The sequence below is a fragment of the Rhincodon typus genome, chromosome 5 (genome assembly GCF_021869965.1).
Source record: "Rhincodon typus isolate 14 chromosome 5, sRhiTyp1.1, whole genome shotgun sequence".
NCBI classification, from domain to species: domain Eukaryota; kingdom Metazoa; phylum Chordata; class Chondrichthyes; order Orectolobiformes; family Rhincodontidae; genus Rhincodon; species Rhincodon typus.
In genome coordinates, this window is record NC_063336.1 from 3,081,317 (window position 1) to 3,104,015 (window position 22,699).

A 22,699-nucleotide genomic window follows, 5' to 3' on the forward strand; every position below is an offset into this window, starting at 1 on the left:
CCATTTCTGAAGCAGGGTCTAGGCCCGAAACGTCAGCCTTCCTGCTCCTCTGATGCTGCTTGGCCTGCTGTGTTCATCCAGCTCTACACCCTTGTTATCTCAGATTCTCCAGCATCTGCAGTTCCGACTATCTCTGATACCATTCGGGAGTCTTGTTTTCGACCGCAGAACCGCCTATCTACTCCCCTTACAATCGAACCCCCTATGACTATAGCCCTTCCACTTTTTCCCGCCCTTCTGTACAGCAGAGCCAGCCACGGTGCCATGTACCTGGCTACTGCTGCCTTCCCCTAGATTGGGTAAGGATGGCAGATTCCCTTTCTTAGAATAGATGGGCTTTTACAGTGACCAATTATAAATGTCATGCTCACCTTTAGCATCTTTCTTTCAATCGAAATGTAGTTTCAGTAGCTGCCTCAGTGGGATTTGTACTTGTGTCCCCACACCATTTCCCTGGGTCTCTAGATTACTTGTCTAGTGATATGACCATTATGCTCCTGATTTACAAATATTTCATGGAGTTTCAGACCAAGCAGGAAAGGTTTTAGTGCAAGTCACCAGCCTGTGCCTGACAACTGACGGTTGTGGTGCAGATGAGTCCAGGACCAGCAGTTGATTCCACTCAGCCAATCCCTGCTAATTTATGAATGAAGGCTAGGTATAAGGTACCTGAAATAGAAGAGAAAGTGTGAATTATTAAAACTGTTTTGCCTTTTGAATAGGACATTGACTATATAAGGTCTACTTTCTTAAAGTCCATCTGGCACTTTGGATTTCTCTGAATTAGCCACTTGTAATCAATACGCGCATTATTTCTAAGGTTGCCTTTATCACAAACAGAAGGAAAAATGATCTGATTTTATTCGTTTGGCATCCATTAGAAAATTCAAATCTTGTGACATCATAAAGAGTGGGATATTTGGACATTCAATAACATTATGGCTGACCTACATTCCACCTCCCAATGCAATCTCATTATCCTCAATTACATGTGCTGCTGCTGCTTCAAGCTGTTTGTGTCAGAGGATATGCTGTCAAGCTATGTTACTGTGATCTGACCCCAGTTGTTCTCTCTCATCCATTGGAGCTCATCTGCAACCACATTGTGACATTTATCATTCAACTATATCTAGCTGATCCCTCTTTCCATTGCCCTCCACTTTGTCTTAGAGATTAATAATTTTGGAAACTATTTTGAATATGTATACACACCTATCTGGGGCAGACTCCTAAGATCCTGTGATGTGCAACCTTCATAGGTTTAAAGTTAGAGGGAGGTGGTGATGGGATGAATGATCCCCTTTACCCTGGCCTCTTGGTTGCAACAAAATGTATATTTAAAGGGAGTATTTTAAGCCCTTCCAGTGTTGTAACTTTTAATAATAGAGAGAATACAAGCTGTCTGCCAAGTTTAAATCAGAATAAAGGATAAATGTTTATTTACACAACATCCTGAAATTTAAATCCAATCAGCAACACTTGCTTTCTAAACTGTACGTGGGCATAAATCTTGAGTCAGTGCATGAATTTAGGTGATCAAAACAGCAAGAAGGAAGTCAACTGTTGAAGTTAGGAATTTAGGAGACCACTTTGTCACCCAAATGGCTTATTTTGTAATTCTCTGAAGATTAAAATGGGCGTTGCATATTTCTGGGTTGTGGACTGAGTTTTGGCTGAGTTTCTGTCGAGACTAATCCTCGGGCGTGAAGACAATTTGTCCCTCTTGCCACCGAGGTTCACTGGGTGGGTTGGGCACCTTTCCTTTTGTGTCTCCAGACTGGCTTGACCCTGACCGATCCTTGAGATATTTTTATTTGTTTGCAGGGCATTGGCCTCACTGACAGCCCCAGCATTTATTGCCAATCCCCAGTTGCCCTGGAGAAGACATATTGGCCTTGTTTGTGACATCCACATCTCATAAAAGAATCAAGAAATTCCATGTGACATAGGGACATCACAGGGCTGTGAGGGAGGCAGTTCTGGGATTTTCGTTTTGATTCCGTAACCACATGGTTGATACTTCTGCCCGTTGCAAATTATTCAAAGGTGGAAGCCACTGCTACAGTTGGCAGGATGAATGGTGGCTATGCACACTTGTTCATGTCAGTCTTTAGGAAGGGAAAGAATAAGACTGGAATGCCAATTAAATTGATGTAAATTCCTTGAGCAGTTTTGAATGGAATGTCCTCCACCATTGGATATTGTATTTTAATAACTTGCCAGAAGCACGTTCAGATGCAAGTTAAACCTTGTGTGTACAGAAACCACAAACCTCACTTTCAAGCAGTCATTTTGGGGAGTGTAGTGTCCATCTTTGCATGAATTTTCCTATTCGTTTTGAAAATACAGTGCACTTGCTGAATAGAGTTTATATGTAAACATTTATGAATATGAGACAACACAGTGTTGAGCTGGAGGAACACAGCAGGCCAGGCAGCATCAGAGGAGCAGGAAAGTTGACATTTTGGGTCGGGACCCTTCTTCAGAAGTGGGGAGGGGGAAGGGAGCTGGGAAATAAATAGAGAGATGGGGGTGGGGCTGGGGAAGGTAGGTGGGATGGTGATAGGTGAGTGCAGGTAGGGAGCGGTGGAGATTGATCAGTGAGGTGGGTGGGGCGGACAGGTGGGCGAGAAAATGGACAGGTTGTGTCAGGTCATGGTGGCGGGGATGAATAGGAGGGTGGAGGGTTGAGTGATGAGGTCAGGGATGGGGAGATTTTAAAACTGTTGAATTCCAAGTTTAGGCCATCAGCCTTTAGGCTCCCGAGGCAGAGGTGTTGCTCCTCCAATTTGCGTATGGTGACATCGTGGCACTGGAGGAGGCCCAGAATGGATATGTCACCCAGGCAGTGGGAGGGGGAGTTAAAATGGTTGGCGACTGGAAGGTGTTGTCGTTCATTGTGTACAGAGCGCAGATGCTGTATGAAACGATCTCCAAGTCTATGCTTGGTCTCACCGATGTAGAGGAGGCCACATCGGGAGCAGCGGATACAGTAGACCATGTTGACGGATGTGCAGGTGAACCCCTGTCTGATATGAAAGGTTTGTTTTGGGCCTTGGATGGAGGTGAGGGGGGTAGGTGTAGGGGCAGGTGTAGCATCTCTTGTGGATGCAGGGAAAGGTGCCGGGTGTGGTGGGGCTATTGGGGAGTGTGGAGCGGATGAGGGAGTGGTGGAGAGCATGGTCCCTATGAAAGGCAGATAGAGGTGGGTAGGGAAATATCTCTTTGGTTGTGGGGTCGGATTGTAGGTGGCGGAGAATGATATGTTGGATGCGGAAGTTGGTGGGGTGATACATGAGGACAAGGGGGATTATGTCTTTGTTTTTGTTGGGGGAGAGGGGCTGTGAGGGCAGAAGTGCAGGAAACGCAAGAGATGCAGTTAAGGGCATATTTGATCACCAGAGACGGGACGTTATTGTCCATGAAATAAGAGGACATCCGGGATGTTCGGGAGTGGAACGCCCCATCTTGGGAGCCGACGCAGTGGAGATGGAGGAATTGGGAGTAGAGGATCGCATTCTTGCAGGAAAGTGGGTGAGAGGAGGGGTAGTCCACGTAGCTGTGGGAGTTGGTGGACTTGAAATAGATGTCGGTTTTGAGGCAGCCACCAGAAATGGAGATGGAAGATGGTCCAGGTGAATTTGAGGTTTGGGTCAAAGGTGTTGGTAAAGTTGATGAACTGTTCAAGCTCCTCGTGGGAGCAGTACTAGTGTAACAGCGGAAAAGGGACTGTTCGACATCTATGAAGAGGCAGGCATAACTTGGGCCCATGCTGGTGCCCATGGCCACCCTCTTAGTCTGTAGGAAGTGGGAGGAGTTAAAGGAGAAGCTGTTCAGGGTAAGGACAACAAGGTGCAGGGCTGGATGAACACAGCAGGCCAAGCAGCATCATAGGAGCAGAGAGGCTGACGTTTCGGGCCTAGACCCTTCATCAGAAAAGGGGGAGGGGAAGGGGGTTTTCCCCATCCCGCCCCCTTGACCTGTCCGTCCTCCCTGGACTGACCTATCCCCTTCCTAACTCCCTACCTACACTCACCTTTCCTGGCCCCATCCCCGCCTCTTCGACCTGTTTGTTTCCTCTCCACCTATCCTCTCCTCTATCCCTCTTCTATCCGCCTCCCACTCTCTCCCTATTTATTTCAAAACCCCCTTCCCCTCCCCCTTTTCTGATGAAGGGTCTAGGCCCGAAACGTCAGCCTCTCTGCTCCTATGATGCTGCTTGGCCTGCTGTGTTCATCCAGCCCTGCGCCTTGTTGTCTCGGATTCTCCAGCATCTGCAGTTCCTACTATCTCAGGGTAAGGACAAGTTCTGTTGAGCCGATGAGGGTGTCACTGGAGGGGGACTTGTCAGGCCTGTGGGAGAGGAAGAAGGGGAGCGCGTTTAAGGCCATCTGCATGGGGATTACAAGTGTACAGGGATTGGATGTCCATAGTGAGGATGAGGAGTTGGGGGCCAGGGAATTGGAAGTCTTGGAGGAGGTCGAGGACGTGGATGGTGTCCCGGATGAAGGTGGGGAGCTCCTGGACCGGGGCGAAAAGATAGTCAAGGTAAGCGGAGATGAGTTCAGTGGGTCAGGAGCAGGCAGAGACAATGAATTGGCTGGGGCAGTCAGGTTTGTGGATTTTGGGAAGGAGATGGAAATGGGCGGTGCGGGGTTGTGGAACGATGAAGTTGGAGGCTGTGGGTGGGAGGTGATGAGGTTATGATTGGTCTGAGAGACAATGGTTTGGTGCTAGGAACAACAGCTCATATTCTGCCTCGGGAGCCTACAGCCTATTGGCCTAAACATGGAATTGACCAGTTTTTAAATCTCTCCACCCCCGACCTCACTCTGTCCCCACCTCCCTGACCTGACACACCCGGTGTTGTCTCTGACTCCAGCATCCGCAGTTCTTGCTATCTCTGAGTCATTTATGAATATGACATGCCTTGAGTTGCCTGATAAAAATAACAATTAAATGTGAGGGTTATTGCAACTCAGGCAGGAGGACTGCACTGGCCATGACACCTCACTGCTCAATGAGACTTCCCAACAATGTCAGTATTCAAATGAACCACCAAGATAATTAAATTGTTTCACTGTTGTCTAAGTCAAAACAGATCCACTAGATTTCCTCAATATACACACTAAATAACTTATTATGAGAAAACTTTGTTGTTAACAAGTGGCAAAATAAACAATTAACTACTACTACACCAACTTAAACTAAATCCCTTTAAACACACATACACACATTCATATATAGACGAGATGAGACATTTGGCTTTGCAGAGGTGGCATTATAGAGACAGGAAAAATACCCCCATGGTGCAATCATCTGTGAAACAAGGATGGGTGAATCCTCTCAGAATCTGAGCTTTTTGTTGTTGGGCTGAATCTTTTGCAGAATGTAATGTGGAATCCTGCGGGGAGCCAGAGCAGCTGGGGCTGGCTGTAACATTCATAGAGTCACGCAGCACAGAAACAGACCCTTCGATCCAATCAGTCCATGCTGAACATAATCCCAAACTAAACTGGTACCACCAGCCTGCTCCTGGCCCATATCCATCCCAATATCTTCTGAACATTGTAATTGTACCCATATCTACCACTTCGTTGGGAAGTTCATTCCACATGGGAATTACCCTCTGTGTTAAAAAAAATGCCCCTCGTCTTTTTTTAAATGTCTCCTCTCACCCTAAAATTGTGCCCTCTAATCTTGAAATTCCCCATCTTAGGGAAAAGACAACTACGATCAATAAAGACCTAAAAGTCACAACCCACAACCCCCACCACCGCACCCCCCCGCCCAAACCTTACTTTAGTTGAGAAAGAACCTGAAACTCTTCAATCTGAAGATTATGTCTCTCAGGTCCTTTACCATCTTGGCAGATGCTTTTTTGCAGCACCTGTAGTTCCTGAATAGTTTTCCAACAATCTCGAAATTACAATGTTTCACTGTCTAAGTGTGGTCTCTTCAAGGTTCTGTCAAAGCTTAGCCATAATTTCTGTTTTCAATTCTATCTGTTTTGTTTTTTGCTCTGGCTAGAAATCTGATTTTTTGTGAATCTGAAACTCATCCAGGCGAAGAAAACATTGTACACATTGTTTTAACTGCTGTTGGATTACATTGTTGAGCTTTAAATATTTTACTGTGTTTAGATTGTTATTTATTTACCCTAACAATAAATGTGCCTCATGGTTTGTATTTTTTCATATTTCTTTGCTAACGTTCCAATCGTAAACTAATCAGTAATGTTAGATTACATGGGAGCCAGAGTGAACTTGCCAATTGGATACAGTAGGAGACACAGGGTAGTGGTGGAGGGTTGATTTTTTAGGCTGGATGCCTGTGACCAGCAGTGTTCCACAGGGATCGGAACGGGGTCCACTTTTGTTTGTCATTTATATAAATGATTTGGATGAGAATATAGGAGGCATGCTTAGTAAGTTTGTGAACGAAACCAGAATTGGTGGTACAGTGGACAGTGAAGAAGGCCATCTAAGATTACAAAGAGATCTTGATGTTGGGTCGATGGGCTGAGGAGTGACAGATGGAGTTTAATGTGAATAAATGCAAGGTATTGCATTTTGGTAATACAAAGAAGGGTAGGATTTATATAGTTAATGGTAGTGCCCTGGGAAGTGTCGTAGAACAGAGAGACCTAGGCGTTCAGGTACATAATTCTTTGGAAGTTGCGTCAGAGGTAGACAATGTGGCTAAGAAGGTGTTTAGCATGCTTGCCTTCATTGCTCGGACCTTTGTGTATGGGAGTTGGGGCGTCATATTGAGGTTGTACAAGAAGTTGATGAGGCCAGTTTTGGAGTACTCTGTACAGTTTTGGTCGCCCTCCTGTAAGAATGATATTATTAAACTGGAGAGGGTTCAGAAAAGATTTACCAGGATATTGCCAGGAATGGAAAGTTTGAGTTAAAAAAATAGGCTGGGACTTTTTTTTATTGGAGTGTAGGAGGTTGAGGGGTGACTTTATAGACATTAATAAAATCATGAGGGGCATTAAATAAGGTGAATAGCAAAGGTGTTTTCCCTAAGGTAGGGGAGTTCAAAACTAGGGGGAATATTTTTAAAGTGAGAAGAGAAAGATTTAAAAAGGACATGCGGGGCAACTTCTTTACACAAGGTGTGTCGTGTACGGAATGAACTGCCAGAGGAAATGGAGGATGCAGGTACAGTTACAATGTCTAGAAGACATTTGGATAAGTACATGAATACGAAACGTTTGGAGGGATATGGACCAAATACAGGCAGTTTGGAACAAAAACAAAGTTGCTGGGAAAGCTCAGGGGGTCTGGCAGCATCTGTGAAGGAAAAAACACAGTTAACATTTAGGGTCTGGTGACCCTTCCTCAGAACAGGCATTTTGGTCTAGTTTAGTTTGGGAACATAGCATGGACTAGTTGGAACGAGGGATCTTTTTCTGTGCTGTATGATTCTGTGATTATATGGAATTTGAATAATGATTTCTATCCCACATGATCTCCAGTGATCAATGCGGTAATTATAAAGTAGTAGTGAATTTGGTTTGCTTCAGTGTGTATAAGCGCAACTTGCAGTTCACGTGGGCCTTGGTCATGTATTGAAATTGCTTCTGTCCTTCTGTTTCTCTCATCCCATTTCCTTCTTCCAAAAATCCCAATCTTCCCTCTGACTAATTGACTTTGAACCTGCATCATATTTCAGGTTGTCCTAGCTTCCTTATCCATTAAACTGCCCGCTCGCTCTCCTCTCAAATGAACAGTGTTCTGCTGTATCCTGAGAAGCAATGCTTCTTGTGGATGCCATGAATATTTTCAAATAAGTCCCTTTAAATGCTGTGTAATCTTTGTTTAAAAATAGACAATTGCAGCAGCAGAATCAGGATCTGCGTGAAAAGCTGACTCTCAGCACAAACAAGTTGGAGGTTATGGAAAGAGATTTTGAATCCAGCCGCCAGTACCTTGAAGCAGAGCTGAGCTATGCCAGAGAAGAAATGGACAAACTGAAGGACAAATTCCGCAGGTCAGCAGCTTCATCTGGTGGTGCTCCACAATGTCTTTGTAAAACCTTTCACTCATTGCTCTGTACGTATCTAGAATGAAACACATTATTAAGCTATTTCAGTGTGATTATCTATTGTTCAAACTTCTGCTTTTGAGCAATGTGTTGTTTGCTTAATATTAGATTAAGGGGTGTGCATGATTATTGCAGAGTTGAGAGTAATAAAAGGTGGTTAGATTTTTTTGGTGGAGTTACTTTAACAAGATCAGGCTGGTTATACAGACGATCCAATTTGTTGGTAATTAAAGGAATGTTTGCTGCAGCTTCACTCAATGTGTTTTGCAGTATATTTTTGTCATCCTGTATAACAACACCCACCTGCAATCTTGATGGGACTTCGTCCTCAGATGTACTGTTTCAGATGGAAAACATAATTAGTTTATTTTTCTGCTATATTATTTGCTAAGATTTTTGTGGAAGATTTTAATATTTTCCTCCTTCCATTTGAGTTCACTCATTCATCAGTGAGTGCAGCCATCTCAGAAAAAGGCTCTAGTACTAATCCCCACATTAGAGAATTAAACAGAACCAAAATACTGGAAAAGTCTGTCATTTCAGGCTGACTGCTTCATAGTTCTATGAACTCCTCCAGCTCGATAAACATTAATCTGAAGCAAATGGAAGGAGTTATTAGCAGCAGCATAAAGCAACACTTGTTCAGCAATAACTTGCTTCACACATTCAGTTTGGGCTCTGCCAGGGCCGTTCCCTCAGCTCCTAATCTTGATTATAGCCCTAATTCAAACATGGGCAGAGAATTGGATTCCAGAGGTACGGTGAAAGTGATTGCCTTTGAGACTGAGGCTACATTTCACAGTGTGGAATCAAGGACCCCAGCAAAACTGGTGTCAGTCTGAATCTTGGGAAAGACTTCTGCTGGTTGGTGTCATAGAGTCATACAGCACATAAACAGACCCTTCGGTCCAACTCATCCATGCCGACCATGTTCCCAAACTAAACTAGTCCCATTTGCCTGTGTTTACCCCATATCACTCTTAAACTTTCCTGTCCATGTACCTGCCCAAATGTCTTTTAAATATTGTAACTGTACCTGCATCTAACACTTCTTCTGATAGTTCATTCCACATATAAGCCATCCTTCGTGTGAAAAAGTTGCCCGTCAGGTCCCTTTAAAATCTTTATCCTCTCACTTTAAAAATATGCCCCGGAGTTTTGAACTTCCTGATCCTAAGGAAAAGACCTTTGCTATTCACCTTATCTGTGCCCCTTGTGAGTTTATAAACCTCTCACCCCTCAATCTCCTATGCTCCAGTGAAAAATGTCCCAGCCTCTCCTTATAACTAAAGACCTCTATTCCCGGCAACATCCTGGTAAATCTTTTCTGAACCCTCTCCAATTTAATAATATCTTTCCTATAGCAGAGTGACCTGAACTGGACACAGTATTTCAGAAGTGACCTCACCAACATCCTGTACAGCCTCAATATGACATCACAACTCCTACACTCAAAGTTCTGAGCAATGAAGGCAAGCGTGCTAAACACCTTCTTAACCACTCTGTTTACCAGAATTTTCTGCTTTTATCTCTGATTTCCAGAGTTATCAGTATTTCGCCTGTTTTGATCAAAATGCCAAATTAGTCAAGCTTTTCTCCCAATTTAGCGAGCCCCAGTCTGTTTCCTGGCCACCCCTTCTGACAACGCTATGTCCAAATTAAATCATTCCTCTGAACACGATAAGGGTGGGTGGAAACCTTGCTTTTAGTGGATTCCCCGGTGCTCCAAATTCATGTTCCCTAACTGGGACCATACCTGGTACATAGGAAGATGGTTGTGGTTGTTAGAGCTCAGGTATCTCAGCTCCAGGACGTCACGACAGGAGTTTGTCAGGATAGTATCCTAGGCCCAGCCATCTTCAGATGTTTCATAAATGGCCTTCCCTCTATCATAAGGTCAGAAGTGGGGATGTTCTTGGATGATTGCACAATATCCACCACCATGCATGACTCCTGAGGTACTGAAACAGTGCATATCCAAATGCAGCGAGACCTGGGCAGTATCTAGCTTTACTTGCTACTTGTCAGCCTAACGTACCTTGCAAATGGCAAGCGATGACTACCTCCAACAAAATACAATCTAACCGTCACCCCTTGATATTCAGTGACATTACCGTCACCAAATCCCCCACAGTCAACATTCTGTGGGTTACTATTGACCAGAAACTGAACTTGTACCAGCTCTATAAATACAGTGGCTATGGGAGCAGATCAGGGATTATGGATCCTCGGTCAGTGGTTCCCCTCCTGACTCCCCAAAGCCTGTCCACCATCTCTGGGTGTGTGATGGAGTACTCCCATTTCCTGAATGGGTGCAGCTACAACAACACTCAGGAAGCTTGACACCATCCGGAATAAACCAGCCACAAACATCCAGTCCCTCTACCTTCGATGCGCATTAGCATCAGTGTGTACCATTTATAAAGTGCGCTGCAGAAACTCCCCAACACTGTTTAGACAACACTTTCCAAACCCGTGACCACTTCCATCTTGAAGGACTAGGGGCAGCAGATACATGGGAACGCCAACACATGCAAGTTCCCCTCCAAGCCACTCGCTATCCTGACTTGGAAATATATTGCTGTCCCTTCACCGCCACTGTGTCAAAATCCTAGCATTTCCTTCCCAGCAACATTGTGGGTTTATCTACAGCATATGGTTCAAGAAGGCAGCTCGCCACACCTTTCCCAGGGCAATTAGGGATGGACAAGTTATGCTGGCCCAGCCTGCGATCACTATGTCTTGTGAAAGGATATTTAGAAATTTGCATGCTGATCCTTGTGAGAGCTATCCAGTCAGTTTCAATTCTGGAGTATTTCTGTCTGTCAGTGGTATATTTCCCTGAATTGTCCATCTGATATCCTCCTTTATCTTCACTGCAGAACACTTAAAGATAGTGATTCCCAGTTATTCCCTCTGGCTGTCCTACAAAGCTGTTCATCATGCCTCTCCCTGCAGCTCTTGGCCAAAGCCTTCAGTTTGTGTATCCCAGAACTGCTTAACACTTGAGCACTGAACTCCCGAATCTTTTTTCCGACACACTGTGGTTTTCTAGTTCACATATTCAAAGATCAATCCACTGCAGTGCTTTCCCAACCATCCACTTGCTCCAGCCACTCAGCTGCTTGTTAACTGGTGGGAATTCCAAGCTCTTCATCGCCCTGATCTCCAGGATGCCAGATTCTAGGCATGGGATCTGTTCGTCAGTGATCCACTGTAAAATTTGATGTGAATTCTTTCTTCTGCCCACGTAGATTGCAGAATAGTTACACTGCATCACAACGAACTAACCAGGAGCTGGAGGACAAGTTGCATGCCCTGGTGAGTAACTATGTCAATGCAGTTCACTATCTGTAGGGATACCAGTCTTTGATTTTCATAACAGCGATTGCACAGCACCAACAGTGTTTGAGTGCCAGAAAGGCTCCATCAACATCAGTAAGCACACTATAGTATTGTAACTTGGAATGTAATGCATTGTATAATACTGTTATAATTCACTATTGTTATTCAGACAGTCTTTATCATGTAAATTAATTGGTATTGTTTTGTGATGTAATGCCAGTCTGATATCTTAAAAGTGTTTTCCATTTAACTGGTACTTACGTTTACACTGTTACATTGCCCAGAAAAAATTCTTAGTGTGAGGTAATGTTAAAAAAGTTGATGTGAACAATGTATCAGAGAATTTTTTTGAGTTTGTTGTTGAGTGCAGGTTTTCCGTTGTTTAATAGATTGAATGTGTAATGTCCCAGATCTCCAACTGTGTTAATGATACTCTGATACCAGGTTAAAGAATAAAAAGAGACTTGCTTTTATAACTGTGCCTTTCACAGCAGCAGGACATCCTAAAATACCACAGAATAGAATTTTACTGCATGGAAGGAGGCCACTCGGCCCATCAAATGTACTGGCTCTTTGACAGATTTGTCCACTTTGTCATCCCCACCTTTCCAATGACTTGGAAAACTAGTCCCCTTCAAATACATGTCCAATTTGAGAAGTTATATTGAACGTGTAGCACAGAAGCAGGAAATTTGGTCTAACTATTCTGTGCTAGTATTATGCTCAGTGTATCTCTTCCCATTTTACCGATCTCATCCCAGTCTTTTAGCATATCCTTCATTTTTCTGTAACTCATTTACTGAAGTTTCCTAGCAACATACTATTCCATGTTCTGTGCCTTCTCCCCGCAACTCTATGCAATTTTTTGTCTCTCTTTATGTGCCTTGTCAGTTCACTTTCAAAGTCACAGTTAAATCTGCCTCCTTTCAGGCGGTGCATTCTAGATTGTAACCGTACATATTCCTCATGCCACTGCTGGCCCTTGTACCAATATGTTTTGATTTATACCGCTGGTTCTTGACCCTACCTCCTCCCCAGTGGGAGCAGGTTCTCCTTATCCACTCGGGACATCTCTATCAGATTTCCTCTCCAAAGGGAACTACCTGATTTTCTCCAGTCAGTCCTTTAACTGAAGTCCCTCACCTCTGGAATTTTTTCTGTATCCTCTCAAATGCCTTTTCCCTTCTTCCAAAAGGGTAATGTCCAGATTCTTTGTTTTCTCATTCATTGATGGGATGTTGGTGTTGCTGGTTAGGCCAGCATTTCTTGCCCATCCCTAGTTGACAGACTGTGCGGTTTTCTAGTTCACGTACTCCAAAGTGAATCCACAGTAGTGCTTCCCCAACCTTCCGTTTGCTCCGGACACTGCCCCAGAGGGCAGTTAAGAGTCAGCCACATTGTTGAGGGTCTGGAGTTGCAAGTAGGCCAGACCAGGTGAGGATGGCAGATTTCCTTCCCTAAGGGACAATCGTGACATTAGGTTTTTTTGACAATAATTTCATGGTCATAGTTCGACTCTTAATTCCAGATTTGTTTATTGAACTCAAATTTCACAATCTGCCATGGTGACATTTGAACCCAGGTCCCCAGAACTTTACCTGGGCCTTATTTCTAACGACAATAACACAATGTTATCTAGATTTGGCTGGAATACTGCAGGTAAGGCTGAAGCAGTGATTTGTAAAGATTCTCCATATTTTCTCTGGCTTGGTAGTGCAGCCAGTATCAATGATCCTGTTCCTTGCTGACTCATTGGGATGATATGGCAGGAAACACCATCATTCTCTTAAACATTTACAGAACAAGGAAGGCCATTTGATCTCTCATGTCTGCACTGGTCAACAAAGATCTAACTACATATTTTCTAGCTTTTGGCCCATAGTCCTGTAGGTTATGGCAATACAAGCGACTGCCTAAGTACTGCTTGATTGTTTGGAAAGTTTCTGACTCAAATCACCCTTTCAGGGAATAAGTCGCAAACCCCCACAACCCTCTGAGTGGAAAGTTTACCCTTCACCTCTCCTCTCAGTTTTCTACATCTTCACTTCAATCTATACCCCTGGTTATTGACCACTGTGCTAATGGAAAAGTGCTTTCCTTTCCACCATTTCTCTGGCCCTCATAGTTTATTGTCATGGCTCACTGAGGTAGCACGCAGGAAACCAAGCCCTGCTATCCCAGAGTCATCACCAAAGTAAGTACACAAAATTCCCCAATTTATCTGATTCGCAGATGCTGATTGATAGAAAGCATGGATCAGGTTTCTACATTCAATAAGAATTACTATTTATTACAAGTAATTAGACTCTAACTCCAAGTAAACAGTTATAAACTGTCAGTATATTAAATAACAAATTAAAACACTAATCCCCTTATGAACTCCTCCCATATACACGCACCCAGACAGACAGCAGAAAGATGGGAAAAGCTGAAAGACAGTTCAGTAGTCGTAGATTCTGCTGAATTAGCTTTCCTTTTCCAAATGCTTCTAGTAGTTTGCAAAAGGCAGAGAGTGGACCGTTGACATGTAAATACCTCTGACCTGAAAAGTCTCAGCTTACAGCAATTACTGAAAGGATGATGAACTGGTTTTCTTCAGATTTAGTGAGAGCTTTGAATGTAGAGAATTGTGAGATGAGCTGGTGGAGATAAATCCTTTCCCTGCAGCCTGTTTCTAGCTCCAAGCCTCTCAGTTATCCAACAACCAATCACATGGCTGTTGGTAGGCAGAACATCTTTGCTATTGACACCTGGTCACGAGATGATAGACCAATCAACTTCTTGTTGCTACCCAGTTGCATTTGTACTCGTCCTCTTTGCTCTTGTTGATCAGTAGCCACTTCAATTACAATCTGTTCAAACAGCTGTAAGTGACGCTGGCCATTGGTGTCAGGTGACTTGCTTTCTGAAACATACATCAAACCTTTTAAACACTCATTTTAAACAGATATTTTAGCTCACCATTTTAAAACCTACAGAAATAAAAAGACATGGTCATTACCTTATACTCCACTATCAGATCCCTGATCAACTTTTACTGCCCCAACGAAAATAACCCCAGTCTTATATCCAATCTTTCCTCATAACTCAGACTCACCAGACCAAGCAACATCCTGGTAAATCTCCTCAGCTCCCTCTATAGGCCAGTCACAACTTTTCCTATAATTAGGTGATCCAAATGGCACGCAGTACTCCAGTTATGGTCTTAACAGCTTTTTATATAATTCCAGCACGACTGATTATTCTTGTATTCTATGCGTTAACATAGGAGAGCAAGTATTCAAAATGCCTTCTTTGCCACTTTACCTAACTGCCCTGCTAGCTTCAGGGATCTGTGGATATGCACAACAAGGTCCCTCTGATCATTGGTATTATCTCAGGTCTGACCATTCATCATGTAATTCCTTGACTTGTTAACTGACCCCAGTGCATTACTTCTCACAATTTTCAGGTTGTGTGCTATTTGGCACTGCTCTGCCTGAATCTGTTGATATCCACCTGCGGTTTATGGTTATCCTCATTACTTATCACCCCAGCACACCTTCTGTGAGGTGCTTAATCATAGCCCTACCATAAGGCCATTGGAAAGAGGAACAGGAGTAGGCTATAATAAGGTGTGGAGCTGGAGCAACACAGCAGGCCAGGCAGCATCAGAAGAGCAGGAAAGCTGACATTTCAAGTCTGGAAAGCTGACATTTCAAGTCTGGACCCTTCTTCAGAATTCTGGCCTGCTGTGTTCCTCCAGCTCCACACCTTGTTATCTCCGACTCCAGCATTGGCAATTCCTGCTATCTGCAACAGGAGTAGGCTGTTTGGCCCCTCGAGCCTGCTCTGCCATTCTATAGAAACTTGGCCGACTCCTCATGTCTACTTTCCTGCCCTTTCCCCATAACCCTTGGTTCCCCTACTGATCAAAAATCTATGTGTCTCAACATTAAATATACTCAATGACTATACCCTCACAGCTCTCTGTGGCAAGGAGTTCCACCTAGACATTCAACCCTCAGAAATGAAATCCCTCTTCTTAGTCTTAAATTTGGTACCCTTTAATTCTGAGACTATGCCCTATGGTCCGAGAATCTCCCATGAGGGGAAACGTCCTCTCAGCATCTACCCTGTCAGGCCCCTTAAGAATCCTGTATGTTTCAATGAGGTCACCTCTCATTCTTCTAAACTCCAGTAAGTAAAGCTCCAACCGGTTCAACTTTTGCTCATAAACCAATCCCTTGACTGGATCATTCTGGTGAACCTTTTCTGAATTGCCTCCAGTGAAATGATATCTTTTCTTAAATAAGGGACCAGAACTACTCTTTATATTCCAGAAGTGGCCTCACTAGCACCTTCTACAGTTGGAGTAAAACTTACCTACTCTTAGACTCTAACCCTCTTGAAACAAGGCCATTAGCCTTCCTGATTACCTGCTGTACCTGTGTGCTAGCTTTCTGTGTTTAGTGCACAAGTATCCTGAAGTCTTTTTGTGTTGCAGCATTCTGCAGTATTTCTCCAATTAAATAATATTCTGTTCTTTTATCTTCCTTTCCAAAATGAACAACTTCAGAATTTCCCACAGTATACTCCATTTGCCTTCTTTTTTAGCCCACTTAGTTAGCTTATCAATTTCTCTGTAAACTGTTTGGATCTGTCTTGCAACTTGCCTTATCAGCGATTTTTTTGTCACCTGCAAATTTAGCTACAGTACATTGACTTTCCTCTAAGTCATTAATATTCATTGTAGACAGATGTTTCCCAGCACTGATCCCTGTGAAACCTGACTGATCATAGGTTGTCAACCTGAAAAAGAATTCCCTATCCCCATTCACTGTTTCCTGCCCACGAGCCAGTTCTCTAACCATGCTAATATACTACCTCCACTGAATACATGCAGACCCAGTTCATTAATGTACACCACAAACAGCAAGGGTCCAGCACCAAGTGCTGAAGAGCGCCAGTGGTAACAGATGTAGAGTCACAGAAACATCTCTCTACTGTCACCCTCTGCTTCCTGTCTTTCAGCTAATCTTGGGGTACAACATAGCACTTTGTCTTGGATCCCATGGGTTCTTAGTTTCATAACCATTCTACCAGAAGGGACCCTATCAAAAGTATTGCTGAAGTCAATCAAGACCTCATCAAATGGTTTTACATCAAACCTTTATCAACATCCCTGGTTACCTCCTTAAAAACCTTCATCAAACTTGCCAAACACAAACTTTGCTTAGCAAATCCATCCTGACTAGGCCTGATTAATCTGAGTCTTTCTAAGTGTAGGTATATTGTATCCTTCAAAATGCTTTCTACTAGACTGACTGGCCTGTAATTTCTTGCTTTCTCCATTGTTCCCTTTTCTTAAATAATGAGACAACCTTAACAGTGCTCTGGTACTAACATGTGGTTAGGAAGAATCTGAAAATGACTGCCAGGCCCCTGATATCTCCTCCTTTGCCTCCATCAGTGGATCAATCTCACGTCACAGCCTTTTAAGGCTGCTAAACCCACCCGTTCGCCTCTCTTGCTATGTAAATTTCTTGCAGTATTTTGTAGTCCTCCTTCCTGATGTCTACCTGTGTTGCCCTTTTCCATTGGGAGGACCAATGAATGTACTCATTGAGAACTGTGCACATGTCTTCAGGGTCCAAACAAATTATGAGGAACAATTTTTACCCCCACAGAGAGTGGTTTGTGTGTGGAATAAACTACCAGAGGAAGCGGTGGATGTGGGTACAGTTACAACATTTAAAAGACGTTTGGATAAGTTCATGAATTAGAGGGATTTGGGCCAGGAGCAGGTAAATGGGACTAGTTTAGTTTGGGAACATGGTCAGCGTGGACTGGTTGCACTGAAGTTGCCCTCCACTCTTTCCCTCGTTGTTCTTTGCTCAAAACCCCATTGGATTTTCCTTCTCTTGACCCAAATTTTATTATCTAAAAAAATCCTCTGCACCCATTCTTTCTATTTCTGCACTCCTTTAGAATTATACTCCATATTTTTCTGTTGCCTTTCCTCGTTCCTATATCCAAAACAAATGTCTTCACACTTCTCACCATTAGATTTCTGTCACGCATTTTCCAGCCAATGTCTGTCTTATTGAAATCCATAACCTCACTAGACAGATGATGTAGTGGCAGTGTCAGATCCAGGCTAACATTCTGGGGGAATGCATTCAAATCCACCATTTAATACAATCATAGCTAATCTCATCTCAGCCTTAACTCCACTTTCCTGTCCGCTTTCTATCACCCTTCAACCCATTACTACTTAAAAAATCTGTCTCTTTCCCCAAATTTACTCAATGTCCTGAGATGATGAGGACTTTTTTTCAGCCAGAGGATGGTTGACATGTGGAGCTCATTACTGCATAAGGCTGTAGGGGCTGAGTTGTTGATAGAGACAGAGATAGGTGCTTGATTAGTGAGGGGATCAAGGATTATAGGGAGAAGGCATGTCTATCAGAAACACAGTAATCCAATACAGATTTACAGAGGGCTACTGTGTGCCTTAAGGGGTTGGATCAGAAGCAGAGTAGTAAGCCAGTACTGATTTACTGCTGGTTACTGTGTGCTGTGTGTAGTTGTACTCAGTAGTACAATCCTGTTGAAATGTATGGCGTTTTTTTTGTAGAAACCTCTCATTCCTAGAATCCACTGAGACAGCAGCAGACTGCATGATACTTGAGATATCATCTGCAGAAGAGTACTTCGTTTATCCCAACTCCTTTATAACTTCATAACCTTTGTATATCAGACGAGCTGAATACAAGACGCTTGAGTCATGATCTAGCTGTTGAGATGTGGGTAAAGCTCACCTGGAGTTTGTGTGCAGTTCTAGGTGCCACACCTCTGGAAGTTGTCAGTGATGTTGGAGAGAGTGCAGGTCAGATTGTGCTGGATGTTGACTTGATTCTTGGGGTTAATTTATACTGAGAGATTGCACAAGCTGTCCCTGAATTGTAGCTGCAATTACAACTGCTGTTAACAGTGCGATTGTAACCACACTGCCTTCCCCTGCCTCACTGCCTGTTTTCTCTGCTGGGATGGATTGCTGTGAAAGAGCCTGGAGCGTGCAACCACTGAGTCACTGGCATTGGGTCCTTTGTCATTGCTGTCTCACTCATGTCTGTTCTCTTTCTCTCCTCATGCTGCCACTCCTGCCTCTGGTGTGAACCAGGCTTCTATCAGGCAAAGCTGGATCTATGCAGTTGCGTTTTTCTTTCCTCCATTTTCTGGCTTTGTGGCTATTTCCAGTAATGACAGACATCACAGAATACCAACTGTCTCGAATATGTTTACATTACAACTATTGTTGATTGTGTTCAGAATTAATTCCTTCCATCTTTGATTGATATAGCTGGTTCTAATTCTGAGTATCACTGTCTTGCTGAACCCTGGCTCCTGACCCACAGAAGGCTAGGCTCCAGATCCCATTCAATTTATGCTGGCTCAGCCTTGGACAGAAGTCATTTGGCTTGTGTTCCTGATCTGCCCAGTGAGCGATGCTGGGAATTTAAGCCTGGTCACCTCAGCTGGGCAGATTGCTACTTCCCCATTCACCCTCACAAGCAAATGGCGACGCTGGGGCTGTTTGAATCTCTGGAACCTCCTCAGGAATGTAGAAATGTGGCGGGTGAGGCAAAACTATTTAAAGTAATATATTCCTGACAGGAGTACTGTGTCAAAAGGAGCAAAGTATCTAAATGAGGGTGCGATAAATATATAACAGTACAAAGAATAATTGTGGGTGAAGCAGGAAGAGAAGTTAGTGTTGGCCCACCCTGAAATTATACATTGCGTCTGAACCTTGCACTGATTGCCCTAATTAACGACAGAGGAGGAGCTGGGAATGGCGTTAATGGGATGTCTCATATAGTGATGTCAAACATGTTGCTAATGTTAGACTCAGATACCTGTATTAAACCAGTATTGTTTTAGCAAACAAACTGACGTTGGACCAGTCCCTCACGCTCACCACCCCCCTCACACTCACCAACCCGCCTGTGCTCCTCTCCCAGCTCACACCCCACACACCCCAACCCCCACCCTCACTCGTGCTCACCTCCCTGCCCACGCTCACCTTCCTGCCCACGCTCACCTTCCATCTCATACTCACTCTGCTTACACTCACTCCCTGCCCACCCCTCCACTTGCCCTCACCCACACTGCACTCACCCTCACATCCCCCCGCTTGCCCTTGCTCCTGGCTCTCTCCCCCTCCCCCATGCCATTCCCCTGCCCACCCCTGCTCGCCCTGGCAATCCCTCTCCCGCTCGCCCTTGCCGCCCCTCTCCCGCTCGCCTTGGCCATCCATCCCCCGCTTGCCCTCGCCGTCCCTCTCCCGCTCGCCCTGGCCATCCCTCTCCCGCTCGCCCTGGCCATCCCTACCCTGCTGGCTTGCCCTGGCCATCCCTCTCCCACTTGACCTTGCCCCACCGCTTGCCCTCGCCCCCTGATCGCCATGCTGCCCCCGCTTGCCCTTGCCCCGCCACTTTCCCTCGACCCCCCGGCTCGCCCCCACTGCCCACCCCAATGCTCACCCTCGCTCCCCCTGCTTGCCCTCGCCCCTCCGCTCACACTCACTCCCCGCTCATAATCATGTAGGTCACACACACTGCTCACACTCATCTCCCTGTTCAAACTCATACCACTCATTCTCACCTCCCTGCTCACACACCACCTCCCCCCCCCCCCCCCCCCCCCCCCACCGCAACTGTTCGCACTCATCACCCTCTTCACAGTCACCTTCCTGCTCTCCCACTCACTAAACTCCCCACTCACACCCCTCTTTATACCCAACCCGACTCTCGCACTTCTCGCAGTCTCTCCGTGCCCCCTATCCCTACCCCCTCATGTTATCTCTCCTCTCCCCACCGCTGTATTTTGGAGATGTTTATGACCCCCCACCCCCCCCACCACACCACAACTGTCAGGCTGTTCAGCTCTGTGAAGGTCTGACGTCCACTGTTGCCCAGTAGAGGAAACCACTTCTCCATTGATCGTAGGTAGAAAAGGAGAATGCCTGTTACCTGGTGGGCTCCCTGTCTGAGGAAGGGTTAATCCCATTCATGGTTTTAGTTCATCTGATTGCGTTAAGAACGAATGAGCCAGGAGCATGGCGGAGTATGTTGTAGGAACTGTCAGGGTGTCCTGTTCACAAACGATTCAAGCTTCACTTGAAACCAATCTTTCTAGGTGTGGTGTGGAAGCAATACACCTGCTTACATCCTTGCTCTAGATCCAGAGCTAGATAATCAGTGGGAGAATTAAGGGTTACGGGGAGAAGACAGGGAAGTGGGCGTGAGGAATATTGGAGCAGCCAAGATTCTACTGAATGGGCTGCCTCTATTTCTTATGGCCTTATGCTATCAGCTCTCCACTCCTCCCCACACTCTTCCGGGAGTGTTTTCGGCTCAAATCTTTTTTGTTTCTGTTCTCCTGTAATTGCAGTGCCATTTGTGCCTTAGCAACTTTGCTGTTCTGGTGGGGTGTAGCTGTCGTCGTTTCATTAGCAGTCTGATCTCATTGCACGTTGCTTGAAGAAACTCCACCTGTAGCGCTGCCTTCCTCATCTAACAAGGGTTCCACTTTTCCAGGTGAAAAAGGCTGAGCTGGAGAGGAAGACCCTTGACTGGGAGATTGTGGAGCTGACCAACAAGCTGCTGGATTCAAAAACTGCCATCAACAAGTTGGAGGAGTTAAATGTAAGCCTGGAGGAAAGGGGCAACACCCCATTTCTGTATTCGGTTTCAAAGGGAACTTAGAGGTGATGGTGTAAACTTGACTTTCCAGATTAAAACCAAAACAATATTGTCACTTTCAACTCAAATGCTGTACCTTCACTTTCACTGTGGCCAAGCCCCAGAATTCCCTGCCTTCTATCGAATTAGCGTACATGTACAGGGAGGGCAGTGGTATGAGGCGGCCAGTCACTGCTGCCGCTCTGTCCCCGGGGTAACGAGCCGCCCTGCCCCGGGGTAAGGAGCCACCCCCTGCCCCGGAGTAACAGGCCCTCTGCCCGGGGTGATGGCCCCCCCCTGCCCCGGGGTAAGGTGGCCCCCCTGCCCCGGGGTAAGGAGCCCCCCCCTGCCCCGGGGTAAGGAGCCAGTGAACAAAGGGCTGAAAGGCCTGCTTGGATGTGTGTGACCTGGAGAGGAATGTGATGGAAGACATGTTCCTTGAATTTGAAGATGTTGGAGATTGTGGGTTGGGAGCTGTTGTCTGAGAAGGCTGGTTGATGGGTGTGTTGTGTTCTATAACATGTACAATGACTCTGCAACAGTCCCAAACATTCTGATACCAGGTTTACCAGGTGGGATAACAAGCAAGCAGTTGAAATGGCAAAGTCAGACAATTTGTTCGTGAAATCATGGAATCCCTACAGTGCAGACCAACAGGTACATGCATGAGTTGTCACTGCCCTCTGAAATGGCTGAGTAAACCACACAGTCTGAGTAAGAGAAAAACCACTGTTAGGCCTGTAAACATGGTCTGAGTTTGATTTCTTCTGGTTGCTCATGGGTGCCACCGCCCCCCCGGCCCCCATAACAGTCTTATTACCACTTCACCGAAACCTTGACTGTATGGAACTTTCTCCTCTCCACAGGAGCGTTACCGCCAGGATTGTAACCTTGCTGTTCAGTTGCTAAAGTGCAACAAATCTCATTTCAGGAACCACAAGTTTGCAGATGTAAGTACGGAGAGAAGCTGCTGCCTGTTCTGAAAGAGTCTGAGCTTTGGGCTGCCTTTCTTTAGCATGATGTGGCTGACATCTAGACACACAGCTGCTCTGCAGCTGGCCAAGATCATAACCTTTGGAATTAAAACTGTCTTGTTATTGTGAAGGGGCAGCTATCTTAGACACCCCAACTTGACAACATCTATAGCGCATTTTAAATAACAAAGCTTGAGTAATAACAGCCTGAATTTAAAAGCACAGGGACTGCCAAAATTCTGCAACCAGTGGGGGTGTACTGTAACCAGGGAGAGTGCGGGTGTACTGTTACCGTGGAGGGTGGGGGTGTACTGTTACCGGGGCCCAGATGTTTGTCACCAAGAGGCTATCCTTGCTGGAGCCAGCTTATGAAGCTGTCCCAAGGCTCCTGTGGTCTGGGGCAGGAGGAGGGCGGGTCCACCCACGGAGAAAGCAGAGGCGAAGCAAGTGCCAAAAGCCAGCCATGGTACTCTGCAGCTTGATGCCATTTGTCTTCCTGGTTGATAGGCCGTGTAGCCCTCACCCAGCACCTGAAGCAGCTTTCAGCCCATGGTCCCTTCATGCCCAAACCCTCATGGCAGTTCATCCCCCACCCCC

At 45.2% G+C, this 22,699-nt stretch overlaps 2 protein-coding genes across 2 annotated transcripts in view; both read left to right on the plus strand.

Moving 5' to 3' along the window:
- Nucleotides 1-22,699, plus strand: part of tjap1 (tight junction associated protein 1 (peripheral)) — a 105,636-nt gene that overhangs the window by 75,567 nt on the left and 7,370 nt on the right. Inside the window, exons 6-10 of the mRNA XM_048596620.1 lie at nt 4,434-4,548; nt 7,829-8,001; nt 11,310-11,376; nt 20,985-21,092; nt 21,995-22,078. Coding sequence (XP_048452577.1) covers nt 4,434-4,548; nt 7,829-8,001; nt 11,310-11,376; nt 20,985-21,092; nt 21,995-22,078 — 547 coding nt within the window. The remainder of the gene's footprint in view (nt 1-4,433; nt 4,549-7,828; nt 8,002-11,309; nt 11,377-20,984; nt 21,093-21,994; nt 22,079-22,699) is intronic.
- LOC109930964 (dynein axonemal heavy chain 8-like) overlaps nt 1-22,699 on the plus strand; it is a 2,199,840-nt gene that overhangs the window by 29,418 nt on the left and 2,147,723 nt on the right. The window lies entirely within an intron of this gene.